General features: G+C 39.7%; 1 protein-coding gene across 1 annotated transcript in view; it reads right to left on the bottom strand.

Annotated features, from left to right (window-relative positions):
- Window positions 1–19,214: 19,214 nt before the first annotated feature.
- Window positions 19,215–24,125, bottom strand: part of TMEM67 (transmembrane protein 67) — a 44,754-nt gene continuing 39,843 nt past the window's right edge. The window contains exons 27-28 of the mRNA XM_024765433.1: window positions 22,169–22,311; window positions 19,215–21,222 (exon numbers count right to left, since the gene is read on the bottom strand). Coding sequence (XP_024621201.1) covers window positions 21,142–21,222; window positions 22,169–22,311 — 224 coding nt within the window. The 3' untranslated portion in view covers window positions 19,215–21,141. The remainder of the gene's footprint in view (window positions 21,223–22,168; window positions 22,312–24,125) is intronic.

Genomic DNA, 24,125 nt, shown 5'->3' with positions numbered 1-24,125 from the left:
TTGCTTATTTTTCCTTTTATTTCCATTGCTCTAGGAGGTGGATCAAAAAAGATCTTGCTGTGATTTATGTCAAAGAGTGTTCTTCCTATGTTTTCCTCTAAGAGTTTTATAGTGTCCACTCTTATATTTAGGTCTCTAATCCATTTTAAGTTTATTTTTGTGTATGGTGTTAGGGAGAGTTCTAATTTTGTTCTTTTACATGTAGCTGTCCAGTTTTCCCAGCACCACGTATTGAAGAGGCTGCCTTTTCTCCATTGTATATTCTTGCCTCCTTTGTCAAAAATAAGGTGAACATATGTGCATCGGTTTACCTCTGGACTCAAAGCTTTAGCTGAATGGTAGTTCTCAACCTTGAGATTGGAAAAGAAATGAAACGAATGTTTGCAGATTGGCTGAAATGCCATTTCCCCAACAAGTTGGACAGATCTTTGGGGCGATTGTTCTGTAAGTACTGTAGGCTGGGCACACAGTAGGTCAGAAACTCACACAGACTCTTTCTGGAGCTCAAGTCTCGGGGCTGAATCCCACGGGGGTTGGGCTGGGCGATGCCATTTTCCTTTATCCCCTCCTTGGCTTCGTTATGTGACAAACCAGAGGGAACTGAGCATCTCAGAATCTGAACCAGAGGTTTGAGGAAGAAGAGCCTGGATGAGGTAAGGGAGCCAAGGAGAGGAACAGAGGTAAAAAGCTAGAAGGGAAGACAAAAGAGGAGGCCAGGGCAGAGCCACTCCTGCACCCCCTATGAGGGGATGAGCTCCGAGAACAAGAGATGACTGGGTGGAAAAGGAAAGTGCTCTCTTGCGCCACCTTCTGGTAACTATGTGTATATACAGCATACAGACATTTTCTGCTCGTAAACTCTGCTTGCTCTTCTAGATGGTTAGGACATAGTTACCGGATTACAGTAGAAAGTAACCAAAAGGTCCAACAGTGGAAGAGGGACTGAGAAAAATTTTATAGACAACTACTGTAGAGTAGGAAAAATAATTTTCCTTTTACTCTTCTAAGTTCTTAGCTGAGACCCCTGTAATAAAGACATTAACAAGAGAAAACCAGGAATTTTATTAACGTATATGTCATGTATACATGGTAGAGACCCAGGGAAAAATGCGTGACTCCTTGAGGCGGCTCTTAGAATTCAGACTTAAATGCCATTTTAATAGAGAAAGGGGAAGGGAATGTAGCCCTCTCAGCAGGGAGTGGATGATTTTTAGGAGAGATGGCTGGGCACTTAGAAGAGCAGGTGGGAGGCATGATGATTTGTGGCAAAGCTTGTCTGGTCTCCTCTCCTGTGGTAAAAGTCAGTCTTCCCTGGTTGATGAAACTCCCGGGGAGGGGACTTATCACCGTTGAGCTCCTTTTGGAGAATATGTCTTGAGGCTGATAAAGGGAGTTCAGAGAAAGCCTCTCCCTGCATTTGCTGCTTTTCCAGTAACTATAGCTGAAAACTTAAAAAAATATACAAAGCAGCATATTTGGGGGTTGCCTACACTGCTGCCCTTCACTATTTTCTAACACGAAATGCTATTTACAATACACAGTTGAGCAAATAAAGCAGGTTACCAAAAAAGTGTGCAGCCATTTCAGTGCTGTGAAAGCAACACACAAGTCATATATTGTATATATACAGTCAGAAACATGGGAAAAATACGAAATGGTACTCTTTAAGGTGTTAACAGAGTTCTAGGCCCTGGGGTTAGATACAGAAGCAAACAGGACAGACAAAGCTCCTACCTGTGGACCTCTCATTCTCGTGAAGATATACATAACTTAAAAAATAAGCTAATAAATAAATAAATGTGCCGCATACTGTTACCAGTGCTGGGGTTAAAATTTTGTGTACATGACGGGTGGATATGGTCCCTATCCTCATAGAAGTCTCAGTCCTTCTGAGGAGGCAGGCAGGAAAACAGGTTAAGTGGATGCCACCATCAGTGCTATGGAAGAGGAAGTAAGGTCGCTGTGGGCCTGAAGGGAAGGGGTGCCCGACCTTATCTTGGGGGTCAGGGAAAGCTTCCTGAGGAGGGAAGTCCAAGCTGACAGCTGGAAGATGAGGTAGGAGTTAGTTGAAATACCGGAGAGCTTTCCAGAAAGAGGCCATTGCAGGTTGGAAGGCCTTAAGGAGGCAGGGAGGTGGGAGAACAGACAGACACGCTGGCTGAATGACAGCATGAGTCATTCCGAGAACCGAGTCTGGGTTCTCTGGTGCTTAGAGTTTGAGTGTGGACAGAGCAATGAGAAGTGAAGAAACTGGAGAAGCAAACAAGGGAAGACCATGAAACCATGTTAAGCAGTGTTTGGACTTGACCTTGAGTTACCTCTCAAAGATCATCATGAGTAATTCAAGGGATCAGTAAACGGGGTTAGCCCTAGTATTTCCTCCTCAGGAGGAAAACATTTTAAAACAATGATGTTTGTTAAAATCAATTTCTGAAAAATACTTAATCGCATGGGAATATTTTATTCTACGTAGTTTTTTTTTAAAAAGTAGGCTACAAAACAATGTGTACCATTATGGAAAAAGGTATAAGTTTGGCATCTCTTATTTAAAATGCAAAGAAAAATGTCTAGGGAAATACGTTATGGTTAAAAGGTAATCTGTGCTTATTTATCTCTAGTGATAGAATTTCAGGTCGTTTTTGTTTTCCCCTCTTTACGCTTTTCTCTATTGCCCAGAGCTTCTACAAGGAATATGTATCATTTTTATGATCAGAAGAGAAAATTTAAATGCATTAGAAGTATGATTTGGAGATAGAGAGCAGTGTCTTAAGGGTCAGAAATCTCCAAGCATCCTAATGATGTGAAAGAGATATAGGCAGTGGGAAAAACTCAGACTCAACACTGAGGGTCCATGAGATTTTACTCTCATTTTTCTGTAACAATTTGAATTGTAATCTGAGCAGCACTAAAGTAAGCTCTGTTTATCATTTGCCAATAAGACATAAATTTCCCTATTGACAGATAAATTTCACCTGTACAACTACTCTATATGCACATATTTTTGCATGTCTAATAGCATCATTTGCATATAATTTAAAATCATAAGTCATGTTGGAAGAATTCTGAGCCATACTGGTTGTACTCAACAAGCAAGGGAAACAATCTAAATTATATCCTGTCTCTGTTTAAACTATTATCAGACCAGCAGTGGGTGTCCTGAGGAGGCTTTAATTCCAGCTCTCCACTGAGGGGCCTTGGATCTACCACAGAACTCCTTAGGGCTTCAGTTTTCTGATCCATACTTGAGGGAGGTAAGCAAGTATTGCTAAGGTCCACCGAAGTCTATTATTTGGGGACTTCTTTTTCCCCATGGTAAAACTTGACAGCATCCTAAAAACATTCTACACTGAGCACTCTTTGGATACTAATAATCTTTATTTTACAAGTTTTACAGAAAAGGAACAATTGTTTTTTTAAAAAGAAATGTTTGAAGCTGCTTTCTCGTTATGGAAGGTGGAAAAGACAAGGTTGATTTTTTTTGTTTGAGAAATACCTGGAAAGAGCTTTTGGGTTATAAAAGGTGAGCTCTGTCTGGCATATTCTGGAAAGAGATATTTTGACAGAGAACCTAACTGTTCTGTAGGTAAAGTAGAGAGATTGCGGATTTGCAGTGGTAAAATGAGTGGTGACTATCGACAGAAGTGGCTTCAGCTGTTATTCTATGACCTCCAGTAGACACCCCCCAACCCACTTCAAGTAACATATAATCTAAGTTTTTAAAAACAAGGTGCTTCTAAACAAAGGACACTTGGACAGAGGGACTTTACCCCTTACCTCCAATCAAATTTTCCTCCCCAAGCCCCTTCCATATAGTCTGATAGTCACCACTGGCAGAAGGAAAAGGTTTAGGAACCCTGGGGACTCCAAGAAGAAGATAAATGGGAAAAAAGATCAGGATGGAGAAGAAGGTAGGTCTCAGCAGCACACAGCAGGCCAGCGCCTGAAAGTTAAGACAACAATGTATATTCCCCACAGTGGAGAGTTGGCTGAAGGACTCTGAGAACAACAAGGCTTAACATTCAACTTGAAGTTGTTTTCTGATCCATGCTATGCTGTAGCCCCTCCTCTGTTATTCCAGATCTTTGGCAAACTGTTAAAACATACAGTTATCTAACAGGGATAAAATGGATGCAAAAAGGTATTAACAGATATAATCAAAGAAAAAAAATCCTCAAAATGAAGATTTGAATCTCCAGAACTAAAAGTACATGTTCTATTTGAAGAAAATTAATATCAGTATGTTTAACTCTAAGGTAAGTAATTGGACTTTAAAGATAAAATTCTTTAAGCATCCAGGCAGAAAAAAAAGTCACCTACAAAAGAAGAAAGTTAAACTGCCCTCAGACTTCTCTACAGCATTATTTACTGTCCAGATATAATGGAAGAGTCTCCAAAATTTGGAAATAAAATTTGACTCAAGGATGTTAGACCTAAGTAACCTGTCTTGAATTCGAAGTTTAAGAGACAAACATCTTCAGACATGAAGGAACTCAGGGTATATGACATACACAACTCCTATTTGAAAAAATAAAAAAAAAAACCCAAAAATTATTCAATGATGAAATTCAGCCAAGATAATGCAAATGTTAAAAATATGATAAACGGGATTAATGTAACACTCAATTACAAACAATAAAGTAATGTCTCTGGGTCCAACAAAACTAAATGTAAGCCAAGAATTTTGAATGTAGTCAGACTTTTCTTGAGTATAAAGAGAACAAATATTATCAAACATGGAAGAAATCAAGAAATGGATCATCCATGAGATTTTTCTGGAAAGTACAACCTGCCAATGGAACTAATTCAATTGAGAGACAAATAGCATGTAGACATCAAGAGTTAGATTTTGAATGTTAGAAATACTGCAGAATGGAGGCTTCCCTGGTGGTGCAGTGGTTAAGAATCTGCCTGCCAACACAGGGGACACGGGTTCAAGCCCTGGTCTGGGAAGATTCCACATGCTGCAGAGCAACTAAGCCCATGCACCCCAACTACTGAGCCCATATGCCACAACTACTGAAGCCCATGCACCTAGAGACTGTGCTCCACAGCAAGAGAAGCCACCACAATGAGAAGCCTGCACACCGCAATGAAAAGTAGCCCCCGCTTGCCACAACTATATGCACCTAGAGACTGTGCTCCACAGCAAGAGAAGCCACCACAATGAGAAGCCTGCACACTGCAATGAAAAGTAGCCCCCGCTTGCCACAACTTGAGACAGCCCACGCGCAGCAAGGAAGACCCAACACAGCCAAAAATTAAAATAAATAAAATAAATAAATTAAAAAAAAGAAAGAAATACTGCGGAATAATAGGGAGTTTCATACTCTTTTAGTGGAATTTAAATTAGTAACATTGTTCTAATAATAATGGTAATGATTTTAAAAATAGGTCTGAATAGTTATACCCTCTGTTCCAATAATTCACTTCTAGTCATTTATTCTAATGAAATTATTAAGGATTTGAAAAAAAGATATCTGATGAAAGACAGTGATGTCAACACCGTTTGTGAAAGGGTAAAATTCTTTTTTGATCTTCTAAGACAAGGATAGTTATGGAACATCTACAATATTATGCATAAAATTTCTGAAAATGTATATCTTGCAATTTTTTATTAGTGTAAATTACGTTCTTTCTGGATACAGAAATAGTCTCATACTGGATGGATAGATAGATAGATAGATCAATAGGTAAATTAACTGATTTGGGAAACCCAGACATGTAGATGAGACCCTGCAAACTGACTACTACACACTCAACAATTAGTATATAAAGTAATAAAGTAAGGTAGCCTTTGACATTTGAAATAAGGAAATTAAAACAATTTTTCTATCCTGATGAATTTTTACAGATAATTTATATAAGTAATATACATCTACCTGTGTATAGTTGTTAGTCCAACTCTGTTGGCAGTTTGGGTTTCTAGAGTGAAATATAAGCCTAAGAAAATTTATGAGTAAATTTATTTTCAGCATTTAATTTTTCAAAATATAGTTTCAATGTATTTTATATTTATAAAATATTTCACAGAGCAAAAAAAGAACTTGCGAGTAAATTTATTGTTATGTAAACTGGTTGACTTAAAAAAAGGGTGACTATGGGAATAAAGACACAGACCTACTAGAGAATGGATTTGAGGATATGGGGAGGGGGAAGGGTAACCTGTGACGAAGTGAGAGAGTGGCATGGACCTATATACACTACCGAACGTAAAATAGATAGCTAGTGGGAAGCAGCCACATAGCACAAGGAGATCAGCTCAGTGATTTGTGACCACCTAGAGGGGTGGGATAGGGAGGGTAGCGGGAGACACAAGAGGGAGGCGATATGGGGATAAATGTATACGTATAGCTGATTCACTTTGTTATAAAGCAGAAAATAACACACCATTGTAAGGCAATTATACTCCAATAAAGATGTTAAAAAAATAAAAGAAATTAAACAAAAAAATTTTAAAAGGCTGAAAAATAAAAAATTCGGAAATCAAAAAAAAATACAGATGTCTAGTGTTAATAGTACTTCAGGGAAAGATGGAAGAGGGGTGGGGTCCCCATAGGGTTGACGTGACAGGAGCAAGACCTGTAGCTGCAGGAGGTGAGATGAGGAACAGGACTTCATCAAAACCATTCAGAACGAGAGTGACTCGAAGAACATAAGCCAACACGGCTCCCACTCGCACCGCTCCTCTGCTGTGAGCCATGCCACAGCCCTGAGCACCTGCACTTGTGCACACACACAAGTGCACAGAAGAACTGCCTGACCCACCCCACAGGCCATTTCCCCTGACCTGTCATTAAGGTCTCTTCATTTAAATGATTGAGTTTTAGTATCAGATGCTGTGTATACTCCCCAATTCAGTGTGTGTAAAACTAGGAACACTTAACACGTGACTGTAACAGAAGTAAATATACAAGATGGGACTTGGGTTTCGAGGGTCTTTTGTTTGTTTTAAAATAAATTTATTTATTTATTTTTGGCTGTGTTGGGTCTTCGTTGCTGCGTGCGGGCTTTTCTCTAGTTGGGGCGAGTGGGGGCTACTCTTCACTGTGGTGCACGGGCTTCTCATTGCGGTGGCTTCTCTCTCTCTCTCTTTTTTTTTTTTTTTGCGGTACGCAGGCCTCTCACTGCTGTGGCCTCTCCCATTGCGGAGCACAGGCTCTGGATGCGCAGGCTCAGCGAACATGGCTCACGGGCCTAGTCGCTCCGCGGCATGTGGGATCTTCCCAGACCGGGGAAGGAACCCGTGTCCGCTGCATCAGCAGGCGGATTCTCAACCACTGCGCCACCAGGGAAGCCCGGCGGTGGCTTCTCTTGTTGCGGAGCAGAGGCCCTAGGCACATGGGCTTCAGTAGCTGTGGCAAGCGGGCTCAGTAGTTGTGGCTCGCGGGCTCTAGAGCGCAGGCTCAGTAGTTGTGGCGCACGGGCTTAGTTGCTCCGCGGCATGTGGGATCTTGCCGGACCAGGGCTCGAACCCATGTCTCCTTCACTGGCAGGCAGATTCTTAACCACTGTGCCACCAGGGAAGCCCTCGAGGGTCTTTTTTTATCCTGATTCATTCTGTGTCAACTGAAGAAAAACGCACAACCTAAAATTTGCGAGTTAAGTTTTATTTGGGGACTTGACTGAGGACTGTAGCCCTGGAGACAGCCTCTCAGACAGCTCTGAGGAACTCTTCTGGGAGGAGCCAGTATACACAGGAGTTTTTACTGGAAAAAAAAAGTGTAGTCGAACATCAAAAGATTACTGCTATTCACAAAAAAACAGACATCTCAAGTTAATGGTTTTAGTGCTTTTCTATGTAGGGGAAGATGCTGGAGTCTGGGCTCATTGAAATTATTTCCTAGATGGGCTTCTTAAGTATTTAGGGCCAGTATTCAGAGCACAGAATGTTTTCTGGTTTTCTTCCCCCTGAATTCCCCTCAGGGCGCACCGTCAGGAAGGCAGCTGCAGTGGCTGATGACTTGCTGGTGGGCAACATTCATTGTTTATTGGGATGGCAGGGGACATTCCATTTCCACATCTGTTAGCTTCCATGACCACCGCAAGCTAAAGAATGGTCCAAACCCTCTGTCTCTACTCTTGCTGCCCTTGTAAAAGCGAAGTTTAAAGTACAAGATCATGAAACCATTCTGTGAGCCAGAACTTTCTTTGGTTATTCATGAACATATGTGAGTAAATGCCTTTTGGGTATGATGATTATAAGTGTAACAAGATGGGAGGAACATTCTGTTAGCCACTGATGCAAGCATTCCTCTCAGGGAGAGCTTGCCTCCCTTAGGAAAATGCCATTCTTGCCCGAGCTAAGAGCTGAGTCTACGGTGGTGGGGTATGTCTTGTTACTCCGCAAGGAGCTCCTGGGTGAATTTGGGAGGGATGTGGGGAGAGGAAGAGAGGGAAGATCAGAGACAAAGGGAGAGAGGAGATGTCCAGTGCTGTGCCACGACTGGGATCTCCTGAATCTTCAGAAAGTTAAAAGAAGCCCAACACAGAATACTTGGTGTGATTGCATTTCTCATGGAAACCCTCAGCGGGACTGAGAAGCCAAGCAGCTAGCGCCCATGCAGTCACAGGGAGAAGAGCCCCTGTGCGGGTGACAGACAGGATCAGCCTGCTGGGGGGAGATGGAGGAAGAAGCTTAGAGAACAGAAGCTGAGGTCTGCGGCAGGCGTGCACACTCGGGAAGTGGCCTGAGATGGTTAGTGAAAAGATACATATAGGACAGATGAAGGAAATGTCATGAGCTTGAGGGAAGGCTTGAGTGGAAGAGCTCGTCCTGTCCAGCAGGGACATAGGAGCCCAATCCTTATAGGAAGAAGAAAAATATACCTATCTTATTTTCTGTTCTTAAAAGGAGTGCGGGCTTTCTTGGAAACTGTGTCATAAAGCGGAATGTTACAAAATAGAATCTATTTTAATCCAAGGAAAATTATTATAGCCGAGTAGCATCCTGACTGAGAACTCAGCATTGCATAAACCATAAATACAACCAACACGAATCGTGAAAGCAAAGATACGTATAAATTTACATAACCACTTAAAACTGTAACATTATTCTTGAGTTCTTTAAAACAGATATAAATGTAACATACACAGAATTTTACAAAAGACTCCAGTATGCTGTAAAGTGAATAGCTGTAAAAACAACTAGTATAACCAATTTAACATGAAATACGTTAGTTATAATAAAAATTAAACAATTAATAATATTGTGTTTGCCTTCTTAGCACTTAAATGTAGTTTTCTGGAACAGTAAGTATAAGCCTTAAAGGGGTTATTCAAGAAAGCTTGAGCTAATGCCTTCTTTTTTCTATTAAATGCCCCTGAATTAAGCAATGCTGCTGGCAGTCAGTCAATTAATCAAAAGTTTCTTAAGGAACATAGTTGATACTCACTACTTGCTTGCTATTCTTGTTGAGGGTGAAGATGATGTCTTGTCAGAAAACCATGAATAGCATATTTAGAAGAAAGAAGCAGAGAGGAAGGTATGAGAGGAGGATTCTCCACTGTGTCATTGAGTGGGCTGCAAGTGGTTATTTGCACTCTTAGGAGGTAGGACATTGTATCAAGTGAAATTCCTACTACGGTTTAACTAGTGTGGGCTGACTGGGAAGTAGCTGTTTAGGGGGTGTTTTAAAAGTCAGGATTGCATTATATTGCATGTAATGGACACCTGTCTACAAATAGGGGTTTATAGTTCCCAGTAACAAGAAGAGCCAGCAGCCCTGGGCTGACCTAACTGCTCGAGGCAGTCATCAGAGACCCAGTCTTCTGTACTCTCCTGCTCTGCAGCCTCAGGCTTGAGCTCAAGATGTCTTTGGCACCTCCAGGCATAATGACCACACTCCAGGCAGGAAGAGGGAAAGGGCAAAAGTATGTTAGTTCAGTTTATCCCTTTTTATCAGAAAATCAATAGCTTCTCAGAAGTACTAATGAACTTCTGCTAGTCTCTCATAGGCCACCATGAAACATGGCCACCTACACCATGGAAGCTGAGCATATTCCATCCCAAATGAAACCAGTGTTCCATAGTGAAGAAGGAGGGGAGAATGGATATTCCATAGACAGCTAGCAATGTTCTTCCACAGGTTGATTTATTTGGGATAGGAATTCAGGGCTTTGTGGTGGCATACTCCATATTACAGGCTATGTTCAAATGTCGGGGCCATTAACATCTTTCACATACATTGTCTGAGTTTAAACTGATGTGCTGCTTATAAACCTGCCCACCTGCCCTCTCAAGATTATTATTTACCATTTTAAAATATATAAAACTAAATTTTAGGTTAAATGACTAGTCCAAGGACAAGTGGGCTCAGTACGAACATTAATTATCTTCATCTGGCATTTTACATAAAGAAAGTTGTCAGTTGTGGATCTTGTACTTAGAGACAGAAGAGGCCCTAGAGATTACTGGGACTACCAATGATGGAACAGAAGCCCAGACAGCAAAACTGGTTTAGCCAAGGTCTAGTTACCAATAGAGACAGAACTAAACCCAAACATTTTGACTTCAGTCTCGCATACTTTCCAAGATCTGCCTGATGAATATTCATCTAACCTTTGAACTCCTTTCTTTTGTGAGGAAGAAGAAATGAGTTTCAGAGCTTTCGTTTGATCTCCATCCATTTCAGACTCTCCTAAACCACTTCTTATTTACAGAGCCCCTCAAGACAACCCTAATAACAAGGCTTGTTACTTTGCGGACTTAGCCACATACATCGTGGGATAAATTCTATTTCCCAAAATGGTAGGACTATATAAATAACAGCCTGGTGTCCAGTTAGTCTCTGACCCTTGAGCTTATTCTGTGTGCAAGAATAAGTGTTCTTTTTTTTTTATAAATTTATTTATTTATTTTTGGCTGTGTTGGGTCTTCATTTCTATGCGAGGGCTTTCTCTAGTTGCGGCAAGCGGGGGCCACTCTTCATTGCGGTGCACGGGCCTCTCACTGTTGCAGCCTCTCTTGTTGCGGGGCACAGGCTCCAGACGCACAGGCTCAGTAGCTATGGCTCACGGGCCTAGTTGCTCCGCGGCATGTGGGATCTTCCCAGACCAGGGCTCAAACCCGTGTCCCTTGCATTGGCAGGCAGATTCTCAACCACTGCGCCACCAGGGAAGCCCAAGAATAAGTGTTCTTTAGTATTTTAGTTCTCAAGGCTCACCATCCAAGGGGCCAAATAGACACCCTCCTTTGATGTGGTGATTTTGTCTGGGAAGGTTTAGAATTAACTTTTACTGCAGTATAGTTGATTTGCAATGTTGTGTTAGTTTCTGCTGTACAGAACAGTGAATCAGATATACATATATCCACTCTTTTTTAGATTCTATTCCCATATAGGTTGTTACAGAGTATTGAGCAGAGTTCCCTGTGCTATACAGTAGGTTCTTCTTAGCTATCTGTTTTATATATAGTAGTGTGTATATGTCAATCCCAATGCCCCAATTTATCCCACCCCCTCCTGGGAAGGCTTTGAGTGCACACCCAAGTGGCAGACTGGGAAAGGACCATGGAATCCACATGGTCCATACTTTCCCCAAGGAAGGTAACCCCTCTCTGCATCCCTACACGTGCCTTTCTAAGGCATGTGTAGGAAGACCTGAATGACGAGGAACCACTGTTATTTAGGTGGCTCTAAATTATCTGAAAGTTCTTCCCTCTCTTGAGCTGAAATCCACTGTTTCATAGTTTCCATTCATTGATTCTAAGCCAGTGGTTGGGAGCTATATGGACATTAACTCCATCTTCCACGGGACAAATATTTGAAGAAAGCCACCGTGGTCCTGGTAAATCTTTTTCCAGTTCCTTCTGTTATTCTTCCTGGGGCATCTCTAGATCCTTCATCATCCTAATCACCACCCTCCAAATAAAACCCTATTTGTCAAGGCCCCTAAGAATCAGGTACATTTGGAACCAGACACCCTGGATGAGTGGCACATAGTAGGGCCATTCCCTTCTTTCTTTTGGATACTCAATTAAAGGGGCCTTAACTTGCATTAAGGAAGTTAACACTCCTCCCACTGTTGTTCCATCTTGAGGTTGTTGGTCAGTCAAAGGTATTTCTCTTTTTCTGGAGCACCGTTTTTTGGCCACGTCTTGTCTTCTGGACTGTCATATCTATACTCACCGCAGGTATACACAGAGGCATTCAAATAAGTGAATGTGTCACATCAAATTGTTTTGAGGTTGTCAAAACAGTAATTCAGTCACAGTGATGTACATTCATTGTGCAATTACCTGTTCCAGGCTCTGTGCTAACAACTTTATGTGTATTATCTCCTTTGATCCTTACAATGACCCTCTTGAGACAGTTATCTTCTAGTTTGACAGATGAAGAACAGACTCAAAGTGGTTGAAGAGTCTGCTTATGATCACATACAAAGGAACCAGAGAAGTGGGGAGTTCAGATCCAGGTCTCTCAGAATTCAAAGCTTTTGCTCTTCGCTACAATTCTGTTCTGCCTCTTTATGTATGGTAAGCACACAAAAAACCAAAAAAGGGATTAAATGAGGGCTCTTCCTGCAGCTTTATAATAACCAAAGAGAGAGGGCATAATAAGAGAAATGGGTTTGAAGTTCTGGTTTGGTTAGTATCTAGGATAGATACTCTGGTCATAAGATCTCATAACCCTCTACCCTCTGGGGGTTAGAGCTACATTGCTCTCTAAGTTACAGAGGTATTGAAAATGTCAATTTAATGAGTCTCCCTGGCAGCTGGCATTGCTGTGTTCATAATACAAAGCAGCTGAAAAGGATACATGGAATGACACCCAAACATTCATTAACATATTGGGAATCAAAGTGCCATGGAAACACTAACTACAAATATTTATCAAAATATTGGGAATCAAAATGCCATGCAGACAGTGGCTACAATTATTCCCAATGAGAGCTGGCTTGAGAAAAGTTCAACAGTGACATAAGGGGAAAAAGAGCTCTATAATTTATTTTAAAACTATTTTTTAAATGCCCTGGTCTACTAACAGCTGTTTTTTCCTGCTGTGTTAGTTCTGTCCTTCAGCTCCTCACAACAAGAGTGGCTGCAAAAAGAAAACTGCTAACATGAAAACATGATCGGAATAATAGGCGACCCCCAGCAAGGAGCAGACCTTCCCCAAGTAGGACTGGAGCCTTGGCTTTGGCTTTGTGTTCTGAGCTTGGTCTCTCTCTCTTTTAGGTAACAATCCTTTGAAAATATGTGTGATGATGGATTTGAGAAAGGCTCCAGAAAATGAGAACTGTCCAGTGGATGGAACCCCATTTAGCTAGCTAAATAAAACAAACTAAACTAAATCTTGCTCTGGTTGCTGCAACGGGGAAGTAGATAGAATCCAGAACTTAAGTTTTTTCTTGCTTTGAAACTGCATGCTTGACTCTAAGCAAATCCTCTCTCTACCGTTGGTAAGTTCTGTCAAATGGCCCACCCCGAGCTCCTGTAAATGGAGTTGCTCCTACCTCAGGGCCTTTGCACATGTTCCTTCTCTCTGGAAATGGTCACCCTCATTCCCACCCCATCATCCTGGCTGACTTCTGCTCATCCTTTATATCTCTGCTACCCTCCCACAACAGGCCTTACAAGGCTACCCAAACTATCTTAGGTGTTGTAGGTTTTATGTTCTTTTACCCTGTACATTTTCTTTTAATTGCTTGTGGTAAGCAGAATAATGCCCCCCTCCAAAGATAGTCATGTCCTAATCCCCAGAATCTGTGAATACATTACCTTACATGGTAAAAAGGACTCTGAAGATATGATTAAGTTAATGACCTTAAGATGGTGATTATCTGGTGGGCCCAATAATCACAGGAGTCCTTATAAGTAAAAGAGGTAGGCAGGAGATTCAGAGGCTGAGAGGGATTTGAAGATGCTACGCTGCTGGCCTTGAAGAAAGAGGAAGGAGCCAAGAGCCAAGGAATCCAGGTGATCCTAGAAGCTGGAAAAGGCCTCGTATCCTTAGGACCTAGCCCAGTACCTGGCATGGATAAGCACTGGGTAAGTATTTGAAAGTTGATTATGCTCCATAGGAGGGAGCAGTAATGGCATCACGAGGCCTCCCCCAGTCTTCGTGATAATAGACAATAACTCTGACCAGAATACACCTTCATTCACTCATTCATTTTCATTCCTTCACACATTTGCTTTTTTTCTTTTTTTTAATTTATTTTTGGCTGTGTTTGGTCTTCGTTGCTGCAAGTGGGTTTTCTCTAGTTGTGGCGAGAGGCGGCTACTCTTCATTGTAGGGCGCAGGCTTCTCATTGCGGTGGTTTTTCTTGCTGTGGAGCACGGGCTCTAGGCGCGCGGGCTTCAGTAGTTCTGGCACGCGGACTCAGTAGTTGTGGCGCACGGGCTTAGTTGCTCTGCGGGCATGTGGGTTCTTCCCGGACCAGGGCTCGAACCCGTGTCCCCTGCATTGACAGGCGGATTCTTGCGCCACCAGGGAAGTCCCTGCTATTATTTTCAAGGTGCAATGCCAGACAATTGGGATGAGAGAAATCAAAACAGACCTGATCTTTCCCTTAATGATGAGGCTAAGTGGTGCCACCTGCTACCCAGGAGCTTCCTTTTCTGTCACACGGTTGTGCCCAAGTATCCAAAGTGATTGATCGTGGGGCAGGGGGGAAACACAAATCTTTGGTGAAAAATCTTGTTTATATTTGCTATGTCATTTAAACATGGATTTGTAACGGAAGATGTATATGAGAAGGCTGTTTGTAAGCTCATAGTTATAGGATGTAGTTTTAGTAAGCAGCAGGTCACTATATATAAATTCCATCATTCTCTCCCCAAGGAAAAGAAACAGCTACAAGTTAAAGCTGATCAGACTGGTAGAGACCAGGCCCAGTGACAGGCTTGACCATGGCTCTCTCAGTCAGGTCAAGACTGTGTGACTATTTTTTTCTGATTCCATCAAGTAAAAGAATAAATATGAGATATAAACTAGAAAACTAATAGCATCATAGTATTAAAAAGTACAAATATTGCATAAACAAAAAATAGGGGGGAAACATACACGTGTCATCACACTTATACATGCTGAAAACCTCTCTTGTAATCTTGCTTAATATACAGGCCTCACTCATGTAAAACAAGCTCTAAGAAAATCTAAGAAAAGAACGTGGGCTGCATGGTTTTGGAAACTATATTGCCTTTTGATGAAGGTTTATTGCCACATTAAAACATATAACATATAGTATTAACATACAATATAGTATGTCACATTTTACATTATGATATATTGTATATCATAGCATATAAGGAAAATATCATAGAGTCCCATTTAGTGAGATTATATTTATAAAAGAGGCCTTACATACTCCGGATAATGTTTTTTTTTATTTTATGATTTTAATGTAAATGTGTATTTTATTAAAATGAAGGAAGATTCCATAATCATTAGATTTTTAATGAGCTTTTTTTTCCTCGAGACGTGACCTGTTTTGTGATCCTCTCTCTTATATTTCTACTTTTAGCATTCAATTCCCAAACCTGGCTTGAAAAAACCTCAGCATTACATATACAGGGAGGAGGGACAGTAGAAGTGAGGAGCGGTGACAAGGTCAAGGTCCTTGAAGTGTGGCACTAGGGAACCCTGTCCCCAGGCTCTGCAGCCCAGGGAGCTCAACACCCTGGAAAGCCGGCCAGAGTTCAGCATGCGCTCTACTGCCATCCACTGTCACCGTTGCTTCAGTCAAACAGGGCAGAGACGTCGAGTCTTAACATCTTTGAGATACCTGGAAAATAGTCCAGTCTAATAAGACAAATCCTCTCGCTTTATACAACATAGTATCAGTCATTTGTTCTACTTCCTTACCAACAGTTGGTATTTTAAGTTTTAAGATATTAGCCATTTTGATGGTTGGGTAGTCGGTGGTATCTCTTGATTTTATTTTGCATTCTCACGATGATTAAGGTTGAGCACTTTTCACATATGCTGGTTGGTCATTTGCGAACCCGGTTTTGGGAGATGCACACTTCAGGTTTTTGCCCATTTTTCCATTGGATTGTCTGTCTTTTCCATATTGATTTGATGAGTTCTTTATTCTGGATGGAATGCTTTGTCAGATATATGTTTATAAATTGTTTTCCTCATATTGAAGTTTGTCTTTTCATTCTTATAATGCTATTTTCTGATGAACAGAGTTCCTAATTTCAACGTAAATGGAAAATTTACATTTACTGTAAATACGCATAATTGTAAATTTAATGTCAATAGTGAAGTCCAACTTACCAATGGTCGGTGTTTTCTGGGTCTTAAGACATCTTGGCCTACACCAATGTTATGAACATATTTTCCAATGGTATCTTCTAGAAGCTTTATCACTTAAATTTTCACATTTAGATCTACCATCTGCCTGAAATTGATTTTTGTGTGTAACATTGGGGTAAAGATTCATTTTTTTCCCTTGTGATATTCAATTGAACATTGAGAAACCACCCTTTCCTCACTGCACTGCATGTCACCCTTGTCATAAATCAAGTGACTGTATACCTGTGGCTCTGTTTCTAGTCTCCCTCCCAATGGTCATTTGTTTATCCTTGGGCCACAGCCACGTATTTCTTTTGTAATAATAACTATAATAGAAGGAAAGTTACTTATTAAATCCTACAGACTGCTTTGATTGGGCAGTTTGTCTACTGTTCTAGCACTCACGGCAATGTGACAGTGTCTTAATACAAGCTCCCAGGGGACTAATCTGGGTCTTTCTTTCATAATTAAATATTCATGGGACTTACTACCACTACTACTACTACTGCTATTACATAGCTAACATCTACATAGCATTTACTATGTGCCAGGCACTCTTCTAAGCACCGTACACACGTTAACTCATTTAACCTTCCCAATAACTCTATGAATAGGTACTATTATCCCCCTTTACAGATGAGCAAGATACCCTAAACCACCCAGCTACTACGTGGTGGTGCCAGGACTTGAATACAGGCAGTGCGGCTCCAGAGTTTGTGTTCTCAGCCACTATCCTTTACTGCCTTACTGCCTCTCTTATAGGCAATGTATTTTCTTGTGAACCATGACATGCAGCCAGACAGTCTCCTAGCCCATGGACCCTCAATTATACCAGAGCGATCTGACTGTGGAAGGTCCCCTCTTGCGCCTCTGTCCATTCACTTACTCTTCGGGGTACTGAGTATTCATTTGTAGGTAGGCTGGGAAACTTAGCTTGGTTAAACTCTGCATACACTGTGGCTTGATGTAAAAGCCTTTAATGATATGGCTCCTGTTTTCCTTTCCAACCATCTCCCTCCAAAACCCCCAAATGTACCGTCGTGTGTTCCTTTATGGGACAGTCAGTCAGGTTCGGCCACAAGAAGAGACACAGTAGAGGCTCAGGAAAACAAAGTTTATTATACTCACAGGTCAGAAACAGGAGGCACCCACGCCATGCAGAGCCACATGGGGAAGCACCAGTGTTGGTCAGGAGGCAAAGGGACAGGAGCGAGGGGAGAGCCTAGGCCATGGCCTTTACTAGTTTCTGCATTTCTGCAGGAAAGGCAAGGCAGGGCAGGGTAACAACTTAGGACTGGTTACTTTGAATAATTACAGCAGGCTCTAAGCGATAGGAGTGGTCCCTGGTTGCCTGGTACCTGGTCCTGGGATGACCAAGGCAGAGGAATATTGCTTCCGGTGGGGGTAAGGGCCAGATGGTGCAGGTATGGCTCTGGATTGGTGAGTTTGCATACCAGAGGCCTGCTTCTGTGTGGGTCCTTTGCTACCTCTAAGAATTGGCTAGTCCCAGCAGGGCAGTCTCTCCCCAGTCCGAAAAAAATTTTAAGATGTTAAAACATCATAACATACAGAATATTTTTTAAAATATAAACAATATATGTATTCCATATTCAAACAATCTGTAGTAGCCAATGGCCATGTGCTTCACCTCAGAGCATATATTGTTCCTTGCTTTGATTGCACTTGTCTTGTTTATCTTTAAATCTTAGATCAAATACCACTCTGTCAAGTCAAAGCCCTGATGACCAGAGATGCGCAGTTACGAGCTTTCCCCACATCACACCCTAGTGGCTGCAGCACTTTTCAGATTGCTGTAATTATGGTTAATATACCTGTTTCCTCTACTAATTGTCTTACCCTTCTGAGGGGCCAGGGAGTGGGAATGCGTAGAAATGTGGCTTGAATGAATGTATAAATGAATAAGCAAATGAAATAAACCCTCCCTTCCAGAGACAACATTCCACTCTCTACTCTTTTCTAGTCTGTACCACAAACCACACCTACAAAATGGGGTAACAGCTCCTTCTTGCCTCCTTTTACTAAAGGTCTAACATCTACCAAGGCCTCTTCCTTGTTGAGGCTGGGGTGACTGAGGCAGAAGTAAGGTCCAGGATTTTCATTGCTTAGTTACTGAAATCAGTAATCTCCGTTTTAATATCATAGAATTAATTTATTAGCAAGATAGAATATACATTTGAAGGCACATATTTCAAACTAAAATATTTTAAAATTCCAGTGTTCATAGTTTACCATTATTAGCCTATCTTAACGAATTAATCCTTACAAGTGGTAAGCAAAGGATATTATTTCCATTATAAAGATGTGGAATGAAGCGCAAAGATGCCAAACAACTTGGTGTAAAGTCACAAAGCTAGTAAGTGACAAAGGGCAAAATTCTAATTCAAATCCATGGCTTCTGTTACTAAATTTGGAGCATTTTTCCATTAAGCCACACTGCTCTTCAACTTACATTTATTTCCTCTCAGCTTTTATTGTCAATGTTTACCAACAACAAAAAGGTACATGTTTCATGCTTGCAAGCACTGTGTTAATGGTCATTTTGAATGCTTCTCAATCTAGGTAAACAGCAGAGCCTTCTCAAAAGGCAGTTTGCTAGGGCAGCAGTTATGAAAGAAGTAAGCGAGTAGAAACATCTCAAATAGAGAGACTGATCTGCAGAATTATTTCAAGGGCCTATGCATTTCTAAGGAGTATAGGACTTCCCTGGTGGCACAGTGGTTGAGAATCTGCCTGCTAATGCAGGGGACACGGGTTCGAGACCTGGTCTGGGAAGATCCCACATGCCGCAGAGCAACTGGGCCCGTGAGCCATAACTACTGAGCCTGAGCGTCTGGAGACTGTGCTCCGCAACAAGACAGGCCGCGATAGTGAGAGGCCCGCACACCGCGATGAAGAGTGGCCCCCGCTTGCCGCAACTAGAGAAAGCCCTCACCCAGAAACGAAGACCCGACACAGCCAAAAATAAATTTATTTTAAAAAATAAATAAGGAGGATAGAAAGCACACAGCAGCTTGTAAAGAACCTCTAGGTGAACCTAGGGTCATTATGAAATGACCAAGAGATTTATCAAATGTTTCTATGTAATCAGTAAAATTAAGGATATAATATACAAAGTACAGTGGGTTGGTTTTACAGAAATAGACAAAAGATTATGGGTCTAGTAGAAAATTAAGCACATGATCACAAAGTTTAAATCGTGGAAATATGAACACAAGAGTCAATAGTATATGAAAACCTGTACACCCTTTTATGTATCTAACCAAAATAAAAATAATATTGTACAAAACTACTTTCAAATGATTTTTTAAATGTCTTTTCTCTGTCTTAATTTATCAGCAGGTGAGCCAACCGATCATATTTTTTGAAATTTCCACTTAGATACATTCACACGAATATTAACTTCTTTTATGTAGAATGAGAGTCGTATTTCTTTCATAAGCTTCTGAGTAGGTAGCTTTAAAAATCCATGCTGGTACATTTACTTATCTCTGAGGCTTTTAGAAAGGCATTTCTGTACTGTGACCCTTAAGAAACCAGAGTTTCAAATCCTCAACTTATTAGCCTCCCCTCTTCTCAGTCATCCTCAAGATTCAGAGAATGTAAAGGATTCAGCTTTAGCAATGGCTGGGGACACCCGCCCCAATACTGTTGTATTCCTAAATGCTATTTCATAAAATACATATTAATAAAACAGGAAAGAGAAACACCAAATGTTTTATTCTATATTTTCAATTCAGTAATATAAACAATATTTACATAGCATTACATTTAAGCATTTACACATTAACATAGAAGGCAGTAAGAAATGTTGCTTTGGGGGTTAATGACCATTATACTTGAAATAAGGTGACTTTCAAGTTCATGGTATACAAGGAAAAGGATTATTAAAGAGCATATTGAAGAAAAATAATATCACGGAAAACTATTAGCTACATGGCTCAGGATTTACATTAATTATATTTTGGCTCCTCATATTTTTTTCCTTATTTAAAAAAAAATACTAGCCTACTAACCTATGAAGCCTAAGTTTACTTTCAATAAATCACCTTGGTAACATAACTTACAGTTTGTTATTTACAATCTTTAAACATAATTGAAGAGCAAAGCTTTGGGAGTGCTCTTAAAATGTTAAGTAATGAATAAATGTATAAAAAACTATACTGAGGAAAATGTCACATATTACAGCTCAATAATGTAAATGATATTAGAGAGATAAACATACTTCATGGAAAGAGTATATTGACCTAATAATACAGGTATACAAAGGAATGACTATGTACCATTTCACGAGGTGCCTATTATTCCAATAGTGAATCAGTCCACTGCCAAACAGGGTGAACAATTGAAATGAGGCAAATGGATTCAGCCCATATACAATTTCAACTTTCTAAGTAAACTTGAAAATATTTTCAACATTTATTTAACCATAAAATATGTAAAACAAAATACTGAATTGAAAACTAGGCTTGAACTTGGAATCAAAATTCTTTTTCAGTGTGAGAAAATATAGGCAAATCTAGTTCATAAAATAATCTACAGAGACAAATGATGGGGACTGTTTTGAATATCATTAAAAAAATGTTATGCTGAAAGCAATATTTAGATTTTTTTTGTCCCACTGTCAGAGCTATCTAGTCTATAAGCTGGTGAATTAAATACCATGCATAATAGGAAAATAATATTTTCCACTGTATCACACTACATGTTCACAAAGCAAGTTATGTATCTACAAGTTATAAAAATAAATCTTTCTGTAGATTAAAAAACAAATAAAAATAGAATAATTTGTATTACAAGTTTTAAAAAATATGGCAAACTAACCTGATAATCATGACTTTGTTTTTGCCATGATTATAACTGTCTTTATCTAGTCAATAAATTAAATCAGAAATCTTTGATCCACCAGTGTTTTGGATGCCAAATTCTTCTGTCCTACTGTATTACGAATAAATCTAAAAATCTGAAAAAGAAGTAAAACAATCCAGAAGGAAAAAAATATATATAAAGGAAATTAATTGTGCACATCAATTAAAATATCTAAATTAAACTAGCTAATTCTCTCAACTATTTATTTTCATGTATCAGACCTCTGAATTCCATGGCAATACACAAAATTATTTCAAGACTATTATCATCTTTCATAATACTAAAGCAGTGTGCGTCCCTATTCAGAATATATTTTTATAAATCAATAATACAAATCCCCTTAGGGTCACAGGAATATACTTTTAAATATTTGGCAAGACAAGTTTCCTCTAGCTCTAAAAGCTATGGAAACGTCAAAAGAACTGTTAGGAACAGAATTTGTTCTAATTCTAGATCCCTATCAAAAACTAATATATTATATCTTATTAACTCATATACTTCTTTGACATAGTGGGGAATATTTGGGTGTTATGAATACTAACATTTCTAGAACAAATTTGGTTTTTCTTGAAGTCTCCATTTCAGGCTCCACACCCATCCACGCAATTGTTTTCTAATCCAAGCAGATAGGGGATGTGTGAGAGTTACAAGTTAAAGTGGCTGAGCCTCGAGCTACATCTCAGAGCTTGCCTTTTTGTTACAGTAACATCTGGTGCACAGGGTGAATGGGACTCTAATTACTGCTCACTGCTGGCATGTAGGAGAGATGGGTAATTTAAATGTCTTCCTATTAGGTTCCTTTCACGTTTGCTCAAGCAACTTATGCCTTCCCCGAGACCTCAGTACTTCATTGACCCTGAAGGAAAGTGTAGAATGAACCTCGTTGAAATGTTTTTCCTTTTTTTGGCAGGGCGAATCATATTCTAAATCTTTATAAATTCCTAGTGAGACTATACAGTGTTACTCTCTGCTATAAAAATAAATATCTACTTCTAACATACTTCTTTTAAATGAAACCCAGAAAAAATTCTTAAATTTACCTCTTGCTGTAGGTACGTAAGGAAGGATGCTAAAATAAAATTTTGGCAAGCCAAATCCACAACACAGAAGAACATCAGATCATAAATAAGAAGAGTGGCTTCATTTCCATAATACAGAACACTGCTGAAAGAATAACTTTCATCTATCAAAAAGAAAGCAATTTGTAAGACATAAATTAGAAATTTAAAAATAGAATAAACCTGTGATAAATTTCTGGTGATAAAACTTGGATATTTAAAAACAACTAGTTACTATAATACTTCATGGCTATTGTATGTCAATTATACCTGAATTTAAAAAAAGAAAAAAATACTTCATGGTTTACAAAAAATAATGGGTATTAAAATTTGCTAATCTAAAAGGTTAATCAAAGAACTCTGCTCATAAAAAACAGTTTTATCATTTGCACCAAGGGTTGTAATTGCTAGTAGTTTAAGTATACAGTCAATATCTTTCAATGATCAGGTAATGAATATCCCTTCTCTGTTTATATAACTAAAGGCTAAAGAATCTTAGAAAGATTCTCTGAGATAGATTAAGTTTAAAAAGCAAAACGCATTTTTCTGTACAGCAGAGAATTAACACAGCATTGTGTATCAACTATACTTCAATTAAAATAAATAAATAAAAAGCAAAACAAAACCAGCAAGGACTAGAATAGTGTGCTATAATTTATGTCTCAAGTAGTCCCCTAAGGTTCTTCTCTGAGACCTTTTCTCTTCTCACTCCCCAAGTAGGGGTTCCTCCTTTTCGGGATGTGAACACCCTTTTAAGATTCTGATGAAAGCTACAGACCCTTTCACGAGAGGAAGTGGGGGAAGTACACATATACAAATCCTGCACACCATTTCAGGGAGGTACAGAGAATCACTTCAGTGATTCAGCTGCCCATGGATACCCAGTTAGGACCTCTTGTTTTATACAAGAGGACATCAGGCTTGCTGTTAACATTCTTTTTTGATCAGGGAGTTAGTTATAGGAATATATTCAGTTTGTGAAAATTCACTGGCCATTAAGCTATATCCTTACAAGATATGCACTTCTGTACATATAGTTGTATACATATTTTAAAAAAATAAACAAGCCAGCAATATACACTCTTCGTGCGTGACCTTTCACTGCCATCGCTCCAGCAATGATCTCATTTGATGAGACTCCCCAGCTTACTGTGTGCCTTTACTTTCTCCTAAGATCCAGTCCCCCAGTTCCTTACATTTAATGGCTTACTGGACATCTCTTCCTAGATGTCCCAAAGGTACCTCAAGACACAACATATTCAAAACCAAATTCATCCTCTTTCCTTCAAAACCTGGTCCTCCATCTGCACTTCCTGTCTCAGAGAAGGGTGGCACCACCACCAACCACCTAGTCACACAAGCTGGAAATCCGGATGATTTTAACTACTCTTTCTCTCCTACGTTCTTTTCCTTAACATCTCTGGCAATCTTTTCTTCTTCTTTAACCTCATCACTACTGCCTTAGCTCATATTCTCCTAATTTCCCAATAGAGATGAAGAAATTGTTGATGATGATTGTATTATTATTAGAAACGGTAACATCATTTTTCTGAGTGCCTACCCATACCAGGTTCTTTACACAATGATTACACAGGTGTAAATGCAACAACCTTTAGAAGGTTATACTTAATTTATAGAGAGGGCATTAAAGTTCAGAAAGGGTAAACAACTTTCTCAAGTGCACAAAACTAGTAGTCAGATTTTGAACCCAAGACCAGAAAACTTTATTGTGAAAGCTATATTCTTAATGACTAAGCTATATTCTTTAATATGAAAGCTATGTTCTTAATGACTAAGTTATATTGTTATAGTCTTACATCTGTTTAACTCAACCTATTCACTACTGCCAGAATAATTCTTCCAATTTATAAATCAGATATGCTGAAGGCTTTCTGATGACATCCATGTTCATTAGCAGTGGTTTCCAAATTGTTCTGAT

Source organism: Neophocaena asiaeorientalis, unplaced genomic scaffold (assembly GCF_003031525.2).
Source record: "Neophocaena asiaeorientalis asiaeorientalis breed wild unplaced genomic scaffold, Neophocaena_asiaeorientalis_V1.1 scaffold353, whole genome shotgun sequence".
NCBI lineage: Eukaryota > Metazoa > Chordata > Mammalia > Artiodactyla > Phocoenidae > Neophocaena > Neophocaena asiaeorientalis.
This window is presented reverse-complemented; position numbering and strand designations above follow the sequence as displayed.